This window comes from Stegodyphus dumicola, chromosome 3 (genome assembly GCF_044657685.1).
Source record: "Stegodyphus dumicola isolate Sdum_Otavi_A_Nest chromosome 3, ASM4465768v1".
Classification (NCBI taxonomy): Eukaryota; Metazoa; Arthropoda; class Arachnida; order Araneae; family Eresidae; genus Stegodyphus; species Stegodyphus dumicola.
Genome location: NC_140770.1, coordinates 150,464,420 through 150,489,667, shown reverse-complemented (window position 1 = coordinate 150,489,667; position 25,248 = coordinate 150,464,420). Strand labels below are relative to the sequence as shown.

At 32.3% G+C, this 25,248-nt stretch overlaps 1 protein-coding gene across 3 annotated transcripts in view; it reads left to right on the top strand.

The window, feature by feature from the left end:
• Positions 1-25,248, top strand: part of Zn72D (Zinc-finger protein 72D) — a 100,288-nt gene that overhangs the window by 20,685 nt on the left and 54,355 nt on the right. For 2 of the 3 annotated variants that reach the window (XM_085813464.1, XM_085813463.1), the window contains exons 3-8: positions 9,176-9,254; positions 20,085-20,285; positions 22,511-22,767; positions 23,354-23,533; positions 23,616-23,784; positions 25,141-25,191. In XM_085813464.1, coding sequence (XP_085669590.1) covers positions 9,176-9,254; positions 20,085-20,285; positions 22,511-22,767; positions 23,354-23,533; positions 23,616-23,784; positions 25,141-25,191 — 937 coding nt within the window. The remainder of the gene's footprint in view (positions 1-9,175; positions 9,255-20,084; positions 20,286-22,510; positions 22,768-23,353; positions 23,534-23,615; positions 23,785-25,140; positions 25,192-25,248) is intronic. The other variant, XM_085813465.1, reaches the window with a different exon arrangement.

The window sequence follows — 25,248 nt, the reverse complement described above, 5'->3', positions numbered from 1 at the left end:
AATATTTGCCAAATTCAATTAACATTGAGGAGCTAAAATTTTGAGAGCTAATATTTTAAAAGCTACTTGTACGATTTTTACAAAACTTGGTATTCTGGCATAATTTGAGTTTTAGAATCGAAATATGGAAAAAACTGGTATGTTATTTCAGTAAAAGTCCTATTTTGTTTCAAAATACCTATGTTAGAATAGTGCTGTATATAAATCTGATATATATCCTAAGTCACGCTTTCGAGACATGAAAAACGCAGTTTGAATTTTGTCAATCGGCCCAGTAGAACGGGAGATATAGCACTGTCCCATTTTTTTTTGGAGTAGTGTACATGTAGACCTATTTTAACTTGAAAAAATCTGATGTGTACACACCATGACTTCCTTGTACGGAATATGAAATTATACGCATTTTTTCTTGCATTTCATTTAAACTTATTGGATTGAATTACGTCTACTTCGCTGACAGCGCATAAACCACAATAGAATAAATGCATTCTTTAAAATACAATCTAGTATTTGTTTACCATAACGACACTCTGGCGCTAGATTCACTTAACAGTATTAATAAGTATATGACAGTTAACTTATATAATAATTATAAAACTAAGTTAACTGTTATATAATCCAATAATTATATAACAGTTAATATATTTTGTTCATATTATAACTCTTAATGCACAAAATTTATATCATTTAAAGAATAGAATTATCTAATCGTTGCCACATATTCTATTCAAATACTATAATAAAGCTAGAATGATGTAGAAAAGAAATTAAGCAAACAAAACAAAAAAGAAAGAGTTTTTCACAGACGATTGAGTATTTCTCATTTAATTAATTCAGTTCTCACTTCGCAAGAAAACAAAAATACATAAAAACTCAAATTATCTATATTAAAAATTAAGAAGTAAATCTCAAACACTTATTTCCTCAAAAAAAATCCAGAAAGAATTAAGTATCATTTAATTGGCAATAATAAATGAATTCGTTATCTTTGTTGTTGCGAAGCTAAGTTTCTGTAGATTGGCAACAAATCCACTAGTCTGTTTCAAATGTAAACATCCATGGACGCCATATAAAAAAGGCTTAACGGCCCTTAGACAACATTAAAATTGTTGATAATTCAAAAAATATTGCATACAGATTTACTAAAGGCATATAAACCTTAACCGGAAGATAAAAACAAAATAATACAATCATTTTTAAAGCAAAAAATGTACAATTTACAAACATATAAGAGTAAAGAAACTGAGATCACTGAGCAGGGTAACAGAGTGGATATATATATAAATATATTTATATACGTTTGGTGCGGCCGATTGCAACCAAAATACGAGGTGCACATCTACATGTTATAACAGTCCTATGTATAAAATTTCAAAGTTCTGAGGCTACTCTTTTTTGAGTTATGCGAGATACCTACGTACGTACATACGTTTGTACAGACGCCACGAAACATTCTCTTCAGAATTCATTTTAAAGCAGTTTTATAATTTTTTTGAAGGTAAAGAGTATTTTATTCTGTCCTTATGTACAGATATCATGCAAAAACATTGTTAAATTGCATTCGATAGCGGTCAAAATGGATATTTTTGTTGAAATATGCTGCCTGAAACTATTCATGATTACAATACTTCCTTTTTACTTCGTTCAAGAAAGTAAAAACATCAGAGAATTGCACATACTAGACATTGTACACTGTCTTAACTTGGTCAATGTACATATAGACCTATTTTAACTTAAAGAAAAAAAAAAAAAAGATTTGCACAAACGAGGCATTGCTGTAAGATTGTTGATGTACGATTTATTTTTGCATAAACAAAATCAGGAAACTAAATCAAAGTTAAACCTGTCATGTTAACTAGAAAAACATTTGCTGCTGTCTTAATGCACAGAGCCTAACAAATAATCAAAAACACATATTTTCTAACTTAAAAACATTAAACACCAAACGTATATAAATATATATATATCCACTCTGATACCCGGCTCAGTGATCTCACTTTCTTTACTCTTTATGTTTGTAAATTGTACGTTTTTTGCTTTAAAAATGATTGAATTATGTTGTTCTTATCTCATTGAAATAATTATTAATAAATTGAATTAAGTTTTCTAATCTCTTTTGATAAAACTGTACATGACAAAAGATGTGGTGTGAAAATGTTATAATTGTTTGTTATAATTTGTTATTAAACAAATGTTTTTGAACATTTGTTGTCAGAGTAAAGAATGGTAATTGGTTCAAGGAAAGTCAGTTGTCTTAAGAATATTAATCTATTTCATCTACTTTTGATCACAGCTGCCAAGCAACTTCATTAGCAAAATCAAAAAGCTGGTTTAAATGATCTGATGACAGAGATATACACTCACTTCCAAAAGTTAAGCACGAAGATGTAAAATGCAAAAAAAAAATCAACAAATACTGCTTTGATTGACACAAAATTTGGCAGGAAAGTAGTATATATATTTATGCATAAAACAAAATCAATAATTATATACAGAATGAAAACAATATTAAATCTTTGTAAGTTATCAGATGACATACTAGAGACTTAAACAGAATTATGTATAAAGTGAAAATAAACAGCATAAAATTTAAAAAAAGAACATTAATAGGGTATTTGATCTCCCCTCATCTGTATGCAAAGTTTACACCTTGTGACCATGCTTTCAATTAGGTGGTCAACCACCGTAGAATTAAGCAATCACCATTCTTCTTGTAGAGCAATTTCCAGCTCAGTAAGAGTGGCTAGAGGTGAGAAACGTGAAGATACAGTACGGCCAAGAGCATCCCAAAGATATGCTGGCCATGCCATACGCACAATCCCTTCACTCTCCAGGTAGTCATTGACGATGTCAGCTCTATGGGGATATTCATTAAAACAAAAGTAGGGCTAGCTGCTGCAGCATACGATCTCACAATGGGTTCTAGGACTTCATCTCGATACCGGAGACAGCTGTCAAAGAACCCTGTTTAAAGATGTGCAGGTTGGTGGGGTATCCTAATGAAATCCTTGCCCACACCATAATGCTTCAGCCTTGGAATGCGCGATGTTCGGTGATATTTTGTGGCTCCAGAGCAAATCTTGACTCATCAGTAAACATGACATTGCCCCAGTCAGACACATTCCAAATGACATGTTCCCGGCACCACTGTAATCGTGCCCCTCTTGATTGGACAAATAGAGGAACACAAACTCGAGGTACTCGAGTGTACAGTCTACTCATATGTAATCTTCAGCGTACGGTAGCTGCAGATATCACCTTATCAATGGACTCTGTAACCATAGATGTCACACATGTGGAGGTCGCTCTGCGATTCTGCTTGGCTACAATAGCGATATATCGATCTCCCGTGGAGGGTTGTAACCCTTGGGCGACCGGCTACGGGTCTTCGTACAACTGTCTGTGTGGTTTGGAATTGTTTCCATAAATGTGAAATAACAGAATGATGAATGCAGAAGAAAAGAGCAACATCTATAATCGACTGTCCTGCTTCAATACGCCTCACAGCACGCCAGCGCTCAAAATCTTCCATTTGTCTTCTGGAAGTCATAGAAACAGGTATGTCTTGAAAACAAATTGTACAAAAGTTTTAAACACCTTCTATCAGTACTTGCAATAAACTTCTGCAACCCTTCATAAAGCTGGCTTCTTATGACTGCCTTTTTTGCATTCTTGACATGAAAGTGCGATTGGCTATTACCTAACATATTTGCATACATCCATCTACCTCTGCAGCGAATTGAATCCTCTTCAATTCTGATTGGCTTCCGGAAATTAGCATTTTCCTCTCTGTGCTTAACTTTTGGAAGTGAGTGTATTTTATAGCCGGAAGGTAACGATTAATTGCTGGTGGTATGTTGGTGATTTTTATCACAAAATAATTATGGATAACATGCAGAATCGCCCACTTATATGTGTGGTGGTTTTTACAAGAATAAGAACTGTATTTTTGTCAATTTTCTTTGACCTTTTTAAGTGAAAATAGGTCGACGTGTACATGGATACATGTATGTGCAATTCTTAAAAACATGCCAAGCACTTTCCCCAAGATAACAATAAGCTGGGGCAGAATTGCCATAATTTTAAATATGTATGTCAGACCCCCCCCCCCACACATTTTCCCTGCAGCTAAAGAAGAGAAACATGTTTGACTGCCCTTAAAATCGATAGTTTTATTTAAAATTTAATATAAGATTGCTTTTAACCTAATTATAAATTTTACATAGGTGTATTTCTCTTTCTGATTAGATATAATGTAGAAGATGTTTAGTTCCAGCAGCATAGTGCCACGGCACACAAGCGCGTGTCAATGGCTGTTTTGCAACAGCACTTCGCAGGATGCCTCGTCTCGTTAAGGGGCAGTCTGGCTGGTCAGCACAGTTGCCTTATTTAGCCCCCTGCTGCTATTTTTCCCGAGGTTATCTAAAGTAGCTTGTTTACAATGATCATCTTAGGACCATAGATCACCTGAAGAACAACATTTGTCAAGCTATCACTAAGGCTGCTATCACATATGATATTTGTGGCCGAAACATAATGTTAGAAGAAACAATTCTTGGAAGTGACCTTCCGCATAATCAAGTTACCATCTTGGTAAATAGGTTGGAAGCCGAACAAGAATCAGTTATCGCTCAGATCGGTGAAAGTGACTTTTCCTTTCATGTCGCGATTGCTTTTCCGTGTTGTATTTTGTGTTGCTCATACTCTTTTTGTTTTAAGCTTTATTGTTAGTTATGGAAAATAATATAAAGGTAATGGCTATCAAGTTAACTCACTTTTATCTTGACTCTGGTGATTATAAAAGCTAAGGAGAAAAGATGTAAAAAGAGAAGTCCTATTCTTTATAATGATCTGTTGTATATATTTGATTTTATTATTGTAAATAATTATTTTTGTATTCATATATTTATTAAATAACTTTTATGTACATGATATAATGCCATTTACTGATATTTGTTTTGTGATGAGTCAAAAATTTTTATTTTATCCCCAAATGTTAAATATTTCATAAAGGGTACTTGCTCAATTTTTTGTTTAAATTACAAAGTATAGTTACAAATGCAAAGGTTGTGTGTAAATGGGTGAATTGTAATAACTAGCCTAATGCACAACATGCACTTCAATTATTTTTCAACTGTGTATTTCATATCCATGATAATGTGCAAAGAACTGATGACTACAGTTGCTGACAATTACATAATCGTTAGATGAATTAGAACTAACTTCAAATAAACTTTTTGGCAATGTTTGTATTTCATTCATATATATATTCATATATATACACACACACACACACACATCTAATAAGTCATATATTTATCTACACATAGCAAGAGAGATACGATGATTTAGTTGTTAATGTATGTTTTTTAGTATTAATGTAATGAATAAGATTTTTGTAAATCAATATATATGCAAATTTTTTTCATCATTCATAATAATAAATTCATAAATTTCCAATGTTTCTATATGTAGCATTTGTAATAAAAATATAGTTCTTAATGTGTATCCTCATTATTAAATCATCTGTTTTAATAAATATACATAATCGCTGATTATGGAATTTCAGTTTAAAAGTAATTAGCAGAAAAGTAAATTCATGCATATACAAACATATTTTAAAAAATTATTCTCCTTAATAAAAAAATCTATTGTATAACAATAACATTCTTTTCACGTGATCAGCCTAAAATATGACAAATTTGGCGATGTATAATTTGTAAACAAATCATCAGAAATATCACATCATAAAATATTGTCTACTCTAAAATTTCCATGGTTATAAATTTAATAAATATACAGTGGTAGCCAAAATTGTGGACACTTGGAAATTTTTATGTTTTTGAACTTTGTATGCTTATAGAAAACAATACGTTTCACAAAATGCAAACTTGTATATATCATTTTAAAGAGAATATATTACTGAATTCAATACAAAACACAAAATTTAATTACTTGCAATACAAAAAAAGTTAAACGATAATAGTTATCGATATACATTAGATAGTGATGACTGCAGTGAGTTATCAGTTATTAGTAGGGGGTACCCTTTATTTTTTATTACAGCTTCACATTGAACGTTTCATTGAGCTGACAAGAGTTTTAAGCTCTTCTTTCGTTATTACATGATGCCAGGAAACAATTTTAGCCTCAATTAGTTCCCTTTTATTTGATGAGCGCCTTATTCAGACAAGAGTTTTCAAATGGTGCCACAAATTTTCGATAGGATTGAGGTCAGGACTGTTTCCTGGCCATGACAACAATTTAATGCTCTTTGTATGAAACCACTCTTTCGATATTTTGGCCATGTGGCAAGGAGCAGAATCCTGCTGAAAAAAAAACTAAGCATTGTTGGGAAAGTGATCTCTGATGGAAGGTAGAAGTTTTGGTTCTAGAATAGTGTCAATGTATTTTCTGGCATTCAGTATCCCATTGATGACATGAAGGCGACCAATACCATCTGCTGACATGCATGACCAAATCATAACACTAACTGGATTCTTCACAGTTGCTTGAATGCAGTCAGGATGTAGCTCTTCTCCTATTTTACGTCTTACATATTTTCGCCCATCACTACCGAATAACAATATCTTAGTTTCATCATTCCATATAACTGGTGACCACTGATCATCTGTCCAATTATTGTGTTTCTTTGTCCACTGTAGTCTTTTTTTCGTTGCTGAAAATTAAGATAAGACTTTTTTCGTGGATTTCTACCTCTCATCTGTTAATCTTCTTCTGATTGTTCTTGAACTGACAGAAACACCAGCATCATTCCAATCACTTCTGATGGCTGCTGATGACATTTTTCTATCTTGGAGACATAGTCTTTTTATTCTTCTGTCATCAATAGATGTGGTGCACCTTTTTAGGCCTTTTCCTTTGTTTTTTATTGAATTTGTCTCCTGATATCGTAAACAAATCTTTCGTACTCCAGATGTAGTCACTGAACCGCCCACCTGTCTTGCAATTTCAGCATAGGAAAGACCACTTTCTCGTAGCACAATAATAATACATCTCTTTCTAGGTGTCCAATCTACTCTTTTATTTGATGCCATTGCTTCTTGACTAAATATTAAAAATTTTTACAAAAATCCCTACTTGTAATTGCAGTGTATAAGAAACATGTCCTCCTTCTACAGAACAAAGCAAAATAATGAATTATTTCAAGTGTAAACATGATGTCAGCTTCTATTGGCAGTTACTAACATTTGATTGGTTCTCAGAACAAGAACAGTGATTGGCCAGGAAAGCTAGACATTACAAACCACTTCATAACTTTTTTATTTATATTAAAGAACATATAACTTTTTTTTTGTATTGCAAATAATTGAATTTTGTGTTTTGTATTGAATTCAGTAATAAATTATCTTTAGAATGATATATACAAGTTTGCATTTTGCGAAACGTAACATTTTCTATAAGCATACAAAGTTCAAAAACATAAAAATTTCCAAAAGTGTCCACAATTTTGGCCACCACTGTATAAACATTTAAAAATGACTTAGATAGTTATACTACGACAACACAGCAATATATATGCGGCTTATTCCGTGTTTCTTCAATTAAATCAGGATCTATTTCCACCGTCCATGATTTCACAAGAGCCATTGGCATATTAAGAATTGCCCGTGATCCTTCAGAAGCAGAACTTTTGTCTGATTGGTTGAACGTGTGCGGAACATGTCTCCAGACGGAACATTTTCGGGAAGGTTTCAAAATCTTGCTAATAGACGGGAGATGTTGCACCTTGCTAGCTGAAACATTTCTTGGAAGCTTCCCGTATAAACTAGAATCTCGTTTCTCGAAAATGTCGTGCCTATCCGCACACATCGATAGTTTAATGTACCGGTTGATGTGCTGGAAAGAATTCCATGAATTATGAGTTCGATAAATGGAGTGTAATGAGCCCAATATTTTTAAAACTGTGTAAATGTTGTGTTTGATGTTGTCCAAAGAATCAAATATATGTTCATTACTCTTTTTTAATTGAATTTCTAAATCAGCAAGTTGCTCTGCCCCGACCCTGTGTAATCAACTTCACGACCAAAAATACACATATACCATGTAGATACTTGGTTTGCCACATAATCATTTTAGTGACGTGTTGCTTCATGAGTACTTTTTTTTATTTTTCTATAGGGAGGCAGTTCATCAGAAAATACCAGTAAGGCTAGGCATATTTTTTTTTTTTTTTTTTAAATTCTTTTAGAAATTTCATCTCATAAGCATTTTATATTGTTATAAATGATATTTAGAAAATTTGGAGTAATTTATTTGATTCTATGTTTTAGGCTTTGTGCTTACATGATATAAACATTCTTTGTCAGAAAAATTCCAGGACAAAGGCCATAAAAAAAAAAGAAATTTGCATTTACCAATTAAGAATCCCAGCTGCTATTGAAGTTAGTCCTTTGGCTCTCTATACACAACTGCCATTTCTGAAGGTCTTGTAACAAAGTAGGGAAATCTTCAACTGTGAACGGGAACAAGAAAAAATCACAATCTCTGACACAAATGTGGGATCACATCTGGCTCTATCTAATAGTTTAGCAGAAATTCTTAGTCTTTCCTCTTTTTTGTTCATATGTTAGTGAGTGAGGGATGATTTTTGCATTAAGTTTCCGTTCCCCTAAATCGTGTAAAATCATAGGACACACATCACGATTCAAATTCAGTTTTTCTGATACCATATGCCACTGTAACACAATGATTATCTTCTTACAATAACTGCCTTACACCTTCCCCGTTTGTATCAGTATGTGCTATAGACGAGTGACTAGCTCTCGGGATCGTCTTGCACTGAATCTCTGCCTTCACAAAACTTTTTGTGCCACTCGAAAACTCAACTTCTTGGAAGCGCCTCGCCTGCATATGCTTGCTTAATCATGTTGCACTAGGTGTTTTCTCGAGCTTAACCCAGAACATAATGTTCACTCTTTGCTCGCAACATCAATCCAAACAGTGTGTTGTTAAGCACAGCCCTACCAGCTAGTAAGTTTGCATGGAAACATAGTGAAGTTCGTGCCAAGTAAGAATACGTAACAGGTAACACGAAAAAAAACTTTTGTTCCTTTTTAGTACTGCAAACTCAGAAATAAAAAATTGTCTTGGAACTTTTCTGACTAAGGATGCATTTTAAATTATTAGTATTGACATATTACTTTTTATACAGACTACTTATGAAAAGGCTCAAACATATTATCAAGCCCAAGTTCCATATTCTACCACTGAAACTCCTCATTATCAGAGTGGTAAGTTTTCTTATTTAATTTTTGATCAAAGAAAAAAATATTGTTAAGTTCATTTCTTAATGCATTAGTTTTGTGTGTCTCTCGCATCTGTGGTTTTATCTTTCCTGGTTCACCTGAATTACCCTTGGGTTGAAGAAACCATTCCGTAGTGATTCACCCAAATTTACTTGGTATCTTCAAATGCTTGGTTAACATTATACAGAGCAAAGTGAGATTGTAAGTAAAATAACAAAGGTTGGGTTATGTCTTGGAGACTACTTCAAAAACAGTTATTAGTAATTAGTCGTTTTCATTTATATGTATTACGTACATATATGTTTGCTTAATTCAAACTCCGGAGTAATGAATTCTTCTCGGAGATGCATTTAGAATTTTAAGTGAATATTTTATATGCCCAGAACAAAAAATGATTCCCTTTCTTAATTGCTAAAGTGAATAAAGGCAATAATAAGCTGAATATTACTAATGTAGCATTGTGGATTACTTATAGAAATAAATTATAAAAATTATGCACGCATAAGAAACTGGTACGAAGACCAAGCATCAAATTATTTTTGTGTGTAAGAGCTTTGCTTTAGGTATTCATGTGTAAATCTTTTAAAGGGAAAAGATTATGAATGTCTAATTTTTATTTAAGTACTTCTAATATAATTGTTTTAATATGCTTGCTAGTGGCACAAGAAAATTTTTCTAATTTTGGTCTTCATTTGTCTTATTCTAATTTTTAATATGTGTAGGAAACTTTATTTTTAAATGGCATGATCTAAATACTTGTTTACAAGCAATAGAAAATTTGGTTATGTTAGCTTAGATTATTTGAATATGAATGTAGAGATTTTGGAGGGTATGTAATTGTAAGCTGGAGAGAAACCTGCAGACCCTGTTAAACAAATAGCATTATTGCTGTATCTTAACCCTCTCAGCATAATGGATGTAAAGTTCCATATGGAAGAGTGGCTTTCTTATTCATTACACAAGAAAATTTTTTGCCAGCTTTTAATGCATCAGATTTTGGGTTAGAAGAAAAGAAATTAAGGTACAAAGTAAACTTTTGTATTATCGAGAAAATACTATTTATTCATGACATTTTGAGGAACCTGTGACACTCTGAGGGTTAAACAACGTGGAGGGAAGTATGTTAAAAGAACTTTTTTCATTTAGTCTTATAATTTGTGCTGCAAACGAAATTTTCACTATTTGTGGATACTTAAAGTAACAACAAATAATTAAATTCAAATGTTGATAATGTAGTCAGACTACACGTTAAATAAGCTGTCTCAGATGTGCTATTATTGCACGATTAAAAACATCACTTAGCGAGAATGCTAAAGCTGAAATATAACTTTTAAGCAGAATTATATAACAATAAGCTAACAATAAGATGTGATTGCCAGAAGCTCTAATAAGAAGATTCAAAAAACCTCAGCTTTAAATACATTGCAAAGATAAGGTAATTTGCATTCTGGTGCATATAGAAAGGATAAGTTCTAGTAAAGACTTAAATCACAATAACTGGTTGATTAACTTACACTCTACATTGCATTTTCCCAGGATGGCTAGCTACGCAAGGAAAGGCATGTCTTAATTTTGTAGAGAAACTGGCTCATATTCACATCACATGTGGGAGAAAACTATGAAAAACTTGCACGCATCAAACCCAGTGTGCGGATTTCAAGTTGAAGTCGAACTACTAGTGTTCAGTGGTTATCCGCTAGGCTATTTGTGTGGCTTAACACTAGAACGCCCGATGGAGCCCTTTCAATCACAACTTTCCATATTTTTCATTTCAGTTGTTTTCCTTCTGTAACTTTTAATGAATTAATGATGTCTATGACTTGAGAAAACCAGAAATATTCAACTTAATTTGTAAAATATTTTTGGCCTGTATCCCTAGAATGCGGATTGGAATCGCATCACTCCTGGGAGGGATTTGAGCTGCAGTTTTATTATTTACTTCCTGTTTAGGAGTCAAGACCTCAGACTGTATGTGCTCTTCAAAACCATCAGTTATTGTGACATTTCCCTTTCCACTCCTAAATTGAAAAAAAAAAAAAAAAAAAAAAAAACGGTCAGTTCTTTGCACCTTCTTGCCAAAATGGTTTACCTCTTGGGATGACTTCTTTTGCACCCCATAAATGTACATGCTACTCAGTTTTGATGAATATATTGTAAAAAAATGGCTCATTAAAAACATAGAAAAAATAGCAAATGAGCTTTCAGGTAATGAAAATATGAGACAGTGAAGACTGATTTCCAATGCAAAAATGGATTGTTCGTCAGATTCTGATGGAGGCGAGAACAAGGAAATTTCAGAAAGTATATCAGTTATTACAGAAGCTTTCATTGCTCGTGATGGTGCAAAATGGGAAGTGTATAAAAAATTTTAAAATTCTCTAAGGTTTCTAAAACAAAATATTATACAGCAAGATAGTGGACCAACATGCCAAAAGAAACTTCGCTGATAATAATGTGTTAAGTGCTTGGTTTTTATTTATAGATAGCACAGTTTTGAACAATATAAAGAAATGTACCCAAGTAAAGGAAAGCACGTCCTTGAGAATGATACTTTGTCTCTTTGTATAGTCGAGTTACTTACCTTTATTGGAATACTACATGCTCATGTTGAATGGTGCGAAAGGAATAGAGCATCATTTCTTGTGTTGTAAAACTGGGGCCTGAATTTTTGCACAGAAGTTTGTGAAATTCTGTGATTTTGTACGATTTGACAAGTCTGCATTGTGTTTTGCATGTTTGCAAACAGATAAATTTGGAATTGCTTCATTGATAATCATATTTCTTTGCTTCAAACTGCGAGGGGATTATAACTATAGATGAACAACTGTTTCCAAGCAGAACCCAATGTCCTTACTCAGTTTATACTATCAAAGCACGATAAATATGGAAAAAAATTTAGGCTTTCTATTGCTGTAAAGACAAGATACTTCTTCAATGATTTCCTTTACCTAGGAAAAAATGCAGAACGACCATACAATCAAAGATTATCTGAATACCTTGTTATGAGACTGGTAAAACTTGTTCTAAACTAAGGTCTAAATCTCACAGTTGACAATTTTTTTTAATGTCACTTCATTTAGGAGAAGAATATCAAAAGAAAGGAACAAGCTGGGTAGAACTGTCAGCAAGGCAAAAAGAAAAATCCTGAAATCCATGAAAGATTTCTGAGGGGCACTGTATGAAATTCTAAAAATTCTGAAACCTTACGAAGCAAGTGCTACTTTTACGGCATATCAAGGAAAGAGAATTAGCCGTCAAGACATTTAGCTATGGGACACTTAACTGTCAACATATTTAATCCACAGGACACAAAGCCGACAGTAACGTTTAGCTGACATGTACCCAATAATTATTCAAACTTACTATCAATTACAAAATTTCTCGACTTCTCCAATAAGTTCAATATTTAAGTTATTTTCTCACTATCAGTAAAATTCATTTTTCGATTCTTAAAGATCTTATATATAATTTTAATTATTGTATTAATTTAGGATTGTTTGATATGTATCCATGGACCTTATAAGAAATATACCAACTCAAATGGGTTTTCTCCCTTGCCTTGGCGTATTGCCAGCTGTCACCTTGCCCACATCCGGAGGAGTATGCAGCACGTATAATTGTCAAGAAGAAGCTGGTTATAGCACCTCATTTCACAAATTAGAATTTTTAGCTATTTTTATTTTTGAAACCGAGATTGATTTTAAAAATTTAGCATGTTTGTTAAGCATAATTAATGTTCTATATATTTATAAAGTTGTTGCATGATTTCAGGTCTGGATATTTTTTTAGGTTTTCCTATGCTGTAAGGAAATTTGTATCTCCTTTTAAAAAATAATATTTTAAATCTGAACTAAAAGAAAAATTCAAACAAACAATTTTCTCTTACAATTTTTATGCTTTTTATTGGTATAAATAAGCAAAAAATACTAAAATCGAAAAAATGGATTTTTGAAAGTTTTTGCTTAAAATTCTTATTTGTACTGCTTTTTCAAAATTATATCTGAGTATTATAGCATAATATTCTACAAAGAAGTTTTATTTCAATAATATTTCATAATACATCGTAGTGATTAACACTTTAATAATTTTTATGCATTTATTCTAATATTAAAAATTGTATTTAACTGTAATAATTAATTGTGCTAGCATTTTATAGTGATTATTTTTTTAAATTCATGTCTAATTCTGCATAAGTTTTCTGATTTATTGTTAATTCATTTTATTAGCCCAAAGGGGCGGCAGCTCAGAAAAGCTATTAGTTTCGAAACGGCATTTTAGTGTGTTTCACTATAAATGTCCATTTCACTTTGCGAACTGTTGCCACCAAATATTATCGCCCTGTATGATATTTAAAAAAATTAAATAATGAAGAATCTGCGTGAATGCATGTATGTTTTTTATCTCGCACTGTGGGAAAAAAAACAACAGAATTTAGAACCATAAAATTTTGAATAACGTAATCCTCCACCCGAACATGGGCACCTACACGGCCTAATTTTGAATTTGTTTTAATCCACTTCATATTTTGTAACTTTAACGAAGTTTTGATTAACAAACTCAACGAGTTCAAAGCAAGCAATGGCAACCCTGTACAGAAAATAACATTTTTATCTCCAACGCGGAAATTCTAAAGATATGTCATTTTCAAATCATATAATCAAATAAATGATCGTCTTGTTATGTTATAATAATTTTAAAAACTACTGACTCATAAAATCAAAGAAAATTATCAGATCTTGTTTAATATTTGTTTCAAAGCATCATATGCTATCAGTATTATTTAATTTTACTTTATTTGTACACAAAAATAAGTTCATAAGTTTTGCGTTTAGAATTTTTACCCTTTTACTAAAGTAAGGAAATTTACACAAGAATTATGTTTGAAAAAAATGTGCAAAATGCAGTAAAAAGTGCTTGTATGAGATATATTAAATCTTGTTTGCAAAAAATGTGACTTTCATAATCTCATCACTTATACAACGTATCATGTTTAATAATTAAAAACAGTTATGTGATACAAACACCATGGGTTTCCATGTTAAAGTAAGCCAGATCGTCCCTAGTCTTTCTTGCGGACATGTGAGCGACGCACGCTCCGCCCACTGGCTTAGTCTATCTTTTATGAGGTCTATGTATCTATTGTGCTGTTAGGTGTATATTGGGGAAATTGATAAAGTGCTGAAATTGCTCGTCGGGGAATATGAATGAAATTTTGAAAGGAAAAAAAAATTTTTTTACCCAAGTATGGTGGTCACTTAATTACATTTTAATGCGAGATCTTCTAAAATTATCCATAAAGCTTCTTCATTTAATCAACTGGGTTCTTTTGAACACTTTCACATCATTAATAATTTTTCTTGTTTACTTGATGATATTAATTTTCCAATCTCGCTCTTCCAAATGCTTTCAAATTTTTAATACCTTGACTTTTCAATACTATTTTACACATCACATGTTACATTCTTTCCCTCACAAAATCGTTTGGCTCCTTCCACTAATGAAATTTCCTTTCCCTCTCATGAAAAATCTAAATAATGCAATAAAAATTATTGTTATTCTTGAATTATGCTTTTTATGGAAACATAGAGTTGTGAGGGTTAGTTTAGCAAATATATTTTATTTTGTTATTAAAAATAATTAAAAAAGTGAATTTTAAGACAAGCAAAGGTATAAATTATTTGTGACCTCTATAATTTGCAGTTCATGTGAGAGAAAAATTCTGTAACATTTTATTGACCACGCCTCTCGCTTAAAATACTTACTTAGGTTAATGTTTATAGCCCTAAACTAGTTCATAATGTTTAATTTAGAAGTAAAATATTCTTTAAGGTTTTATTTTAGAGAAATTTTACCACTTTTTCAATTTGGCCAATGTACAGCACGATACGTATCAAACAATGCTAAATTATCACAATAATTAAAAGCACGTGAGATCTTTAAGAATCGAAAAGTGAATTTTACTGATATGTGAAAAAATGACTTATATATTGAACTTATGGAGTAGTCGAGAAATTTTGTAATTGATAGTTTAAATAATTTTTGGTACGTGTCAGTTAAACGTCACTGTCAGCTTAGTAACCCGTTGACTAAATGTCTTGACAGGTAAGTGTCCTGTAACTCTAAATGTCCTGACGGCTAACTTTCTGTGTCGGCTAAGTGTCCTTTTCTGATAAATGTCCTGTTGGCTAATTAATTGTCTGTGTCAGCTAAATGTCCTGTTGGATAACTGTCCCCGTCGGCTAAGTGTCACGGATCCGCTAGAAAGTACACTGTAAAAGCAGCTTCTAGAAGATGCTTTTATCATACTTTTTGCAATATGTTTGATTCAGCTGCAATAAATGCCTGGATTATTTTTAAAAAATTTACTGAAAAACCAATCACAAGACGTATGTTCATCCATATGTTGGCTGATGAAATGCATCAAAACTATATTTGCCTTACTGATAATCAAAAAGAAATGCAAGCAGAACAGTTCCACCAAAGAGGAGGAAATGTAAAATGAAATTTTGTAATGGCAATGTGACTACTAGTGTTAATATTTCTTACAAGAAAATTGTATGCAGAAAATGCTATGCCAAGTTAGATTGTGCATGCAAAAATTGCATTCCTGAATTTTAGGTTAAAAAAATTGTAAGTATTTGAATTTTGTGAAAAACATGCCATTTTCTTAAAACTGTAAATTTAGTTACCCCCTTTTTTTAGTAATACTTTTATCTATCGTTCCTAATAATAAATTAAAATTTTTAATTGAATGTTTTTATTGTGCTCTCGTATATGTCTACCTTATAAATCCCACTGGAGTCAAAGTGACTTCAGTGAGCATTCTCAGTGTTAATGGAAAATTTTGATTATTTTATTTATGCATTAAAAAGAACTAAATGCAAATGTTAATGACTAAATTTAGAGAAACATCTAATATTATGGATACTCGATTAAATTAATTAGAGATGTGCAACAGATGGAAAATGAATAATGCAAAATATATGGAAAAATGAAAGGAGAAAAGAGGTATTAATTAATCTGTTGTATATGTTTGTATCTATAATAGGGTATTATAAAATTTAATTAAAAAACAGGTAAGACATGAGAATATTGTTTTGAAGAGAAGTAAAGGTTACCTTTTCCATGCAGGTATTGATAGGGGGGGCGATGGGAGGGGATTGCAGTCTGAAACTGGAATCTAATTCTTCAAAAGAAAGTAGCATTGTAGAATTCTAAAAATATAATATCTGGGGGGAAAAAATGAGTATTTCACCATTCAACATATGATCCAGTTTTAAGTATTTCAAGTGCTCTCCTGTGTATGCCATTTTACAGTCAAGAAATAAATTCATTGGAGAATGAAATTTGTTTCATTGAGCTGCTAGGTAAAGGATTAATATCTCATTTTAAATTAGTTCACTTATTTTGGGGGCAGGGAAATTAAGCCTGTATGAGATTAACTGGGCATTACAGTACGAAGTCCGAAATAGGCCATCCATCATCCGGAATGATACGGACCTCCAAATCACCAACAGTGTTACTCTCCTAGGCTTTATGCATGCACATTTGATTCCACCTTCACATAATAAAACATCTGGAGAGTCCTGATTCTTAATTTCGCTCCAAAACTATAACCTTGTTATTGAAGAAACAAACGTTTTAGCATAAATTTGTACGATCAGTAATTTTGCTCCATCGTTGCGTATATGCTTTTTGGCACACATCTCAAACCGAAACATTCCACATAGATACATCGTTGATCTGACGCCAACCTGGTAAATTATTATACTTTCCTTTCATCCCCGCATGCTTATCAAAACATGACAACTTGAGTAATGACTCATGTAGTGATGCCTAAACATTTTTTTTTATGTTAGTAATTGAATAATAAAGGAGTATGGTCACCTTTTATGTTGACATTACGCTTGGCGATGATTACATATTTAAGTTGAATGCGCTTAAAAATGTTGACGAGAAAAAATTTACCCAAAATTTCTTTCCATATGCTAAAAATAGATTTTGTTTATGATACTCATAGACATTGCATTTAAGGCTGTTTGAATTAAGAATAACTTATTTGTTATTCACATTAATCTAGAACCAGCACCAGGGCTTGTATGGCCAGAGTCGCAGAATTTAGGACCCACATAGACTGCATCAGGCGGTAAGATATCTAGTGCCAGCCATCAGTAAGGCTTAAGTATATGTGGAAATTTATTCAGAACCCTGATAAGCCTTAAGCATGTGAAAGAAATAGACATAAGTACAATAAGTAACTAGTACAATTGTCTAGTTAGTACAATTGTCTAGGCTTAATTGTCTCAGTGTACGATAGAAGAAAGATAAAATTTAACTGAACAATTTATCGTTAGCCGCCAAGCTAAAGATGATATCAGCTAATTTTAAAGGTTTCCAGGTATTGCAAAACAAAGGTGAAAATTTCCAATTAATGAATTTTGTAAAATGTTGGAGAAGTGGTAATAAATGAAGATGATATAAAAGATGTTTTTCATTTTGATGACCGTGCTTCTCAATCATTAATCAATTAATGAATGGCGAAATCTGTAGTATGGGTCTAGATCCAGAAAATACCACTACTGATAGTGAAGAAAGTGACAGAGAAGTTGCTGAAAACGAGAAAGTTTCAATTGACAAGTTAGTTGGATTTCTCCAAAGAGCAGTTACAGCACTTCAACAATATAACTGACCAAGAGATTATGTCCGTCTACAGAATTAAAGAGAAAGTATTAGCACAAAAAACAGCAATTTAAACAACTTGCATTGAAAGAAATGTTTAATACGGTTACTTAGCAAATATTAAGCTCCTTTTTTTTTTTTTTTTTTTTTTTTTTTTTGTAAATTTTGATACCTTTTAGATCATAAATACTTCATTATGTCATAAATCACTATTTCATATTTTTAATTTTATAATTTTTACATGCCATCTTACTAGATTTAAACTGATGATCTAGTATCTGGAAAAATCCGGAATCGCCAAAGTCTGAACGAGTCTGAATTTCGGACTTTGTACTGTATTAGAAGTCTTCATCATAAATTGAGGTTTTAGGATGTTACTTTTAAGTTTCTGTTTGAAAATCGAGAGTTTAATAGATAAAAAGCTGATGAAAGCTAAAGTACAGTGTAGTTGTAAATCATTCTGGGTGTGAAAACATTAAAACTTACGATAAAAAGCTAATTAAAATGATTATTTTTTTGGGTAGCTCAGAGGTACCCCACAGCTTTCCAGCAAATTTTATTTGATTAGTTTCTTATGTGGAAACAGTATGCAAAAATCTATTACGGCTTGCCTGGTGAAAGATGGATTCACTCCTCTGTCTTCCTTTTTGGTTAAGCTTAGCCCATCAGTTCTGTTTCTGCTAACTGAATAGGTTGGCTCCCATGTGCTTGCTTGTGTATGATTCAAACAAGAACTTCCTTCTTTTTCTAAAGCACCTCTTCTTTAAAAAGAAAATTTTACCACTATTTTCCATAACTGGCAACAAAATTCAGTGCAATACATTATCTCAAATACATATGTTGCAAAAGAAGTTATCAATGCAGTGGTACTTCTTGATTTTCCAGTGGTCAAGTGGAAGTTTGATCGTTGAATTTGGGTTCAAGTCCTGGTGGTAGGACTGGCTGCATGGATGCTCATATTGTTACGTTTTTTTCTTACACCACTTGTTACGTTCGTACGGGGTTCATGTGGATTTGGAATGAATAACAACGACAGCACTTGATGAAATATCGAAACACACTTTATTTAGCCAATATTAATCAGGACGGCTCTGAAGTCACTTTTTACAGTCGTCGAAGATCTACTATACACTCACTGGAACAATCAACGATACAGCCTTCAGGTTATCAGGTGGAGAGAGCTTCACTGCAAGGCACCAGAGTACAGCACCCGACTCTGCTTGGTCATTCTCGGAACTCCACGTATTCTCGAGACTCTCCACATTACAACTCGCGATGCACTCTACGACACACAGGGCACAGTTCCTGACTCTTTGGTTCAGTCGTTCCCGGAGCTCAACACACTCTCTCGACGATGCAATAACCCCGATACACTAAGAGACTCTTTCGATGCACTCAACAACCCACTCGGCACTCGCTGCCTGGCTGTCAACTCTATTGACTCCACACAGACTGACTAGCTCTCGCACTCTCTCTTCGCGTACCAGCAGGGTTTATATAGTTTTTGGCTTGTGTTCGAGCACATTCTGGGCTAAACCGGTAAGAATTCATTCCAGAAGATTCTCTGTCTGTCCATGGCATTTCGCCGATTTTGTCACCAAATGAGCGATGTGGCAACCCTAAACCTGCTTTGTGGAGAAGCTATTTTACCGTACCTGTACATTTCGTAACAATATGTATCATAAATTTCTATGAATAATAAATCAAAGGCTTCCCTCCCCTTAAACCGATAGCCCATGTATGCTTTATTATAATAAAACAAATATTTAATTTTCCAATTTAAATGCTTTTCTCCTCCCTTAATGTGACATCTGTGACAGTCTAATGAGCTGTTTTGGTTAAGGTATAAATATATAAAATATTTTGGATTATTTTTAAATTTTTCATAATAAATTTATGTATTGATAAAGAATTAGTCTAGATATGTACATATTTCTTTATATGCTAGAAGTATTCAAGTAAATTCAAGTTCCATGAAATCATCAAAAATGAAAATATGCAACAAAAAAAGCAATTGCGATTGATAATGCTAGGTATTAATAATTCATTTTTGGTCTGAAAAATTCTGAAAGTTAATCCTGTGTAAAATGATAGTCAAACTAGAGTTTCTGAATTTATTTTTCATTTCATTTTTAGTGAGCAGTAATAAGCCAGTATATTCAACTACTACGAATGTCAGTTATAATACACGACAAACAGCCTCTGCAAAAGCTCAAACACAGACTGCCCAACCATCAGCCACTTCATATCTGTATTCTACTGGTGCATCATCAGGAAACTCAGCATCTAACTATAGTTCTGCATATAATAGTTCTGCAGCAACTACAACCTATTCTGGTATAAATCATTTCTGAAGTTTTTCTGCATTAAATGTGTTTTAGTCTGATTTTATTATCATAATTGTTAGACCTCTAGATTTGCCTGTTTAGTGGTTAATTGTAATTTTTAATATTTTCGAAATTCTGTTATGTTCCAAATCACAAGAAAAGTAACGATGCTTTAATGATTATCAGTTTTGTAAGTAAAATTATAAAGAAATAGACATAATTGTTACTTCCCTTTCTAGTGCATACGATTATCAGGATTTCTAAATATATTTTCCCATTCATTGTCATACACAATTTCTATATATAAAGCCTGTTAATTTCTAGTAGTATGTTTTGTAACACAATAAATAATCTTTATGAAGTTTTTATATTTTTGCATGTAAAAGGGAAGTTGGGGGAGGGTGTAATCAAAACCTACTGCCTTTATTTATTTATGCTTATATTGCACAAAGACATTGTAGAGACATTAGGTATTTTTTCAATTCAAAGCAGAAGAGATGAAAAATGATCAGTGTCCTCACCAGGACTCAAACCATGGACCTCTCGATTACGCGCCATGTTTGCTAACCGCCACACCACAGAGGCATGCTAAGAAGTCGGGAGAAATAAATACCTTATAAAATGTTCTAAATGCTGTCTATCAAGGATAAATACATGTTGCATGTTAACCATTTTTGGTCACAACGTATGTGAACACTGTTGAAGGCTGGTATCCCCAATTATTGATTAAATGTTCTCACAAAGATCTTTCACAGTTTGTGGAATGTGTTTTAAGCATTTTTTTAATATTCCCCACAAGAAGCATAACATATTGTTAGGTCTGGATTTCTAGGAGGAAAAGAAGTCAATTCCTCTAGAAACCAGTCATCTTCTTGGCCTGTATGGATGGTGAGCTTTGTCTTGCTGAAAGACTTGCTGATGGAAATCGAGATCATGCGGACTGCAAACTGTTTGTAAACCTAACATGACATTACCTTAGAACTTCCTATGACTTGAAATTGCTGCCCACATCAAATGGAATGATCTTTGTGGTTTGCGGAATCTCTCAGTGGGGGGTGGGGAACTCTTTTTTTTTTTTTTTTTACATGATTTACTGAGGAGAACATGACATGCATCAGAAAACAGTCAACTACTCGTGTAATGGGGATCATTATATAGATCTGCTAAAACACATTTACTGTACTGCATGTGAGGATTGAAGTCAGGTTGCTACAGCTCTTGAAATACCTGTATCAAATAAGAATAAGCATCATTATCATTTAGCATACGTCAGACCCTGGTACATACAACTCTTTTAACATATGCTGTATATTTTTCTTTGGAGATTAAGAGCTTTAACAATACGTCATCAGCATTTTCATTCACTCTTGTGCTGCGTGATCGTCATGTATTGGGGTTTCCCTGCTTTTTGGAAATGCTTTTAAAAGCTGTCACCGTGTTGCTGCTTTTTGCTGTGTTGATCCGCTATTTGGCCCTGCACCGTAACATTGGAAGTAATACCTGAAACCTTAAAAGAATAAATTTTAAATGCATCACCGTCTCATATGGTATTTGTATATTATCATCACAGGCATTGATCAATATCAGATTGTTTGTAATTTTATGTTTTTTTTGGGGGGGTGACTACTTATTCAATTTTTTTTTCTGTCATAGGCAATATTTTTTATGTGTGACAACAAAATCAGATTTTGCTTCTTTTTTTTCTTTTTTCAAGTTTCTTTAGTAGCACATATCAGTAGTTGCAAGTTTCTTTAGCAGCACATATGTGATGCTGTACATCACAGCAGTGCTGTATTGTAGTTACATGGTATTTCTTGTTGCATTATGATGTGAATTTTGCATATCTCAGTTGGTGTTTCTATTGAATAACCTCTCATTCCAATCATATGTACAATATAAAAATATGTAATGAAAAAAAGCAAATTCATGATCTGGCCCACAAATTTTTTGCTGATGTACTTTTACTTAAATTAGATTCAAAATTAAAGTCCTAGTTATTTTCAATTGAATTATTCCCGAATCATTTGAAGCAATAATGTTTTACATTATTTAAGGGAATTATTTAGCTTTTTTTTATAAAAATTTGTAATTTCTACTGCTTCAGCCTTCTTCCCCCCCCCATTTATAATATTGTTTCCCAGGCTTGAGAAGTATAAAAAGAGTGCCTTTATAACAAATATAGCACATTTTTTGCAATTAAAAATATTTAGCATATTATAATTTTTTCCCCTCCAGCTTCAATGTATGTACAACAGCCCTCTGTTACTGTACAGCCTGTGCAAGCTGCACAATCAAGCATTGTGCAACAGCCACAACAGGTTCAAACAATCCAGTCATCTACAACCAGTGCTGTAACTACTCCTAAAGTTCATTCCAATAATTGGATGTCTTTCAAGAAAGGGCCTATTAGAATGGCTCGTCCTAAACTCCCCCCGAAGCCTCAGCAGCTGCATTATTGTGAAGTGTGCAAGATCAGCTGTGCTGGACCACAGGTAGGTTTTTTTTTAAAAAAATCATAAGTAAACTTGACTCATGCTGCATAAATTGTCGATACTTCTTGTGACTTACTTAACACGGTTGTGTTAATTATGCAACATTAAAATTTTATTAATGAAAGACTAACCATTACATGTAAAAAATACAATTCTTATGTTATGCATGATTACTAGGTAAAGTTTTGAATGCGAATTATAAACAGCAGAAAATGTTCCTTTTGTAATAATAATAGTATCATTTGTGATGTAAATGTAAACCGGGGCCTTAACATTATTGTCAAGTATTTACAGGGTTCGTACGATTATTAAAAATCCTTTAAGTATTTGTGAAATGATTTCTTTATTCTTTAAATATAATATAAGTCTTTAATTTTAAACAAAATTTGCAAACAGTCCTTAATTTTGCTCCATCATACTGGGCTAGTGTGTTAATTTTTAAACTTTAAAAAAAATTTTTTTGATAGTATCATTAAGAGTTTCATAAAATTTTGGTTGTTAATCTGTTAGCAAGAAAAAAAATTTATAAAATCATACAATGATTTTTTAATGTAATATTTAAACTGTCTTGCATTTGTTTTTCTAGACTTATCGAGAGCATCTAGAAGGACAGAAACATAAGAAAAAAGAGGCTGCTGCAAAATCTGGTACAGTTATACATCATGTATCGAGAGGTGGAACTACATTGAAGTGCGAGCTTTGTGATGTGACATGTACTGGCTCTGATGCCTATGCTGCACATATAAGAGGAGCAAAGCATCAAAAGGTTATTAGTTATTTAATGTTTCCTTATTTAATTACATAAGCATTTTCATTTTTCTAATATATTTTTAAATATGTTGCAATAGGTTGTTAAGCTGCATACCAAATTGGGAAAACCTATCCCATCTACAGAACCACAGGTCTTGAGCACAGGAAATAATAATGCATCTGGTAAAGGCTCGAGTAGTGGAAACAAAACATCAGGGAAAGGAAATACTGTTAAAAAGTCAGGCCCACCTAAAATAACATTTGTTGGTGAGGATATAATTTTTTAAAAGTATTCATTTATTGAAATATAATTGATTTGATAAAAACTGAGAGGTGTATATTTTTTTCTTAATTTGGTATTTTTCAATGTAAACACTAATAAATTGCCTGCTAGAGTTCCCAAAACTTGACCAGTTTTTTAGAACATATTAATCTTTAAATAAGTTGTTTTTAAATTTGATAGCTTGTCATTGTGTATATGTGTTAGTGTGTATGTATACGATAGCTGCTGATGGTCCCAGTTTTTAATTTTTAGTCTTTACTCAGGAAAGTAGCTCCCATAAATGAAATTTATGAACTCGAAATTGGGCAAATTCTATTCCTTCGTCCCTAATGATTTTCTTGTATGGTTTTTAAAATACTTAATTCCTTAGGTTTTTTTTAGATGATATTTGGTCCTAAAATGTGCTACATTTTGGTCAGAATCCACGAAAGGTCCTTAATTTTACTCAATTGATTTTTTTTACTCTGATTTTGAGTGTTAATTAACATTTTTGAGGAATGTTTTAATATGTGTTTATGGGTTATCGTTTGAATTTGTTCCTACTCCTTAATATAAACAGTGTGATTCCTGAATTTTAGAGCAGCACACTCTGCCTCTATTGAAAAATTAACTTTTGAAATTCTTTCTTTCTTTCTTTTTTTTTTTTTAGAATGAAGTTCATCAATTATTACATAAAAACTGCTTTTTCTTTTTGAGATCGAATTTCTTTTATTACACAATGCTAAATTTAGTAATTTATCGTATTGCTGATTCCAAAACCAATTAGTGTAAAAAATTCATTTGGAGATTTGCAATTTTTTAAACATATTAAAATCATGGTAATCTATTAGAACTGTAATTAAAAAATAGGTTAAGAATAAAACATTTTCATTTTCCCATGTCTGATTTTAAAATGATATTTTCCATTTTGGGTGTCTTAATATTTTTATTCTGAAAAATAAATAAGATAATGAATGCTGTAAAAAGCAGTTTTCGAAGCACTTCTTAGCAAAAGCAAAAAAGGTACATAATTATTTAAAAATTAATTTCATCATTCATGTCTTTTTATATTTATTCACGAGAGTTTTTCCTGGTGTAGTTGCTTCAGAATATTCAAACATGTGTCAGTTTTGTCTTAAAAATTCACTTTGCACTTTTCTTTTCTGAATTTTTTTATTCAAAAATCTTCAGGCTTTTTGCTCATACAAAGTGGGATGATTTTTAGTTTTAGCACCTCAGAAGGTGCCAAGTTTAAAAGCAAAATTTATAGAAATTTTTAATTATTATTTTATATGAGTTGAACATAATAAAATCTTTTTAGCTTTATTTGCTAATGTCTTTAACTTTTGTTTGCTTCTTAGCATCAAAATCAGAAGATAATGCTGAGATTAAAGAAGAAAATGAAGAAGAAAGTGAGTTTATTATTGAGAAATGTGATATTTTGATGTGTGGATGTGTTTGTAGTATTT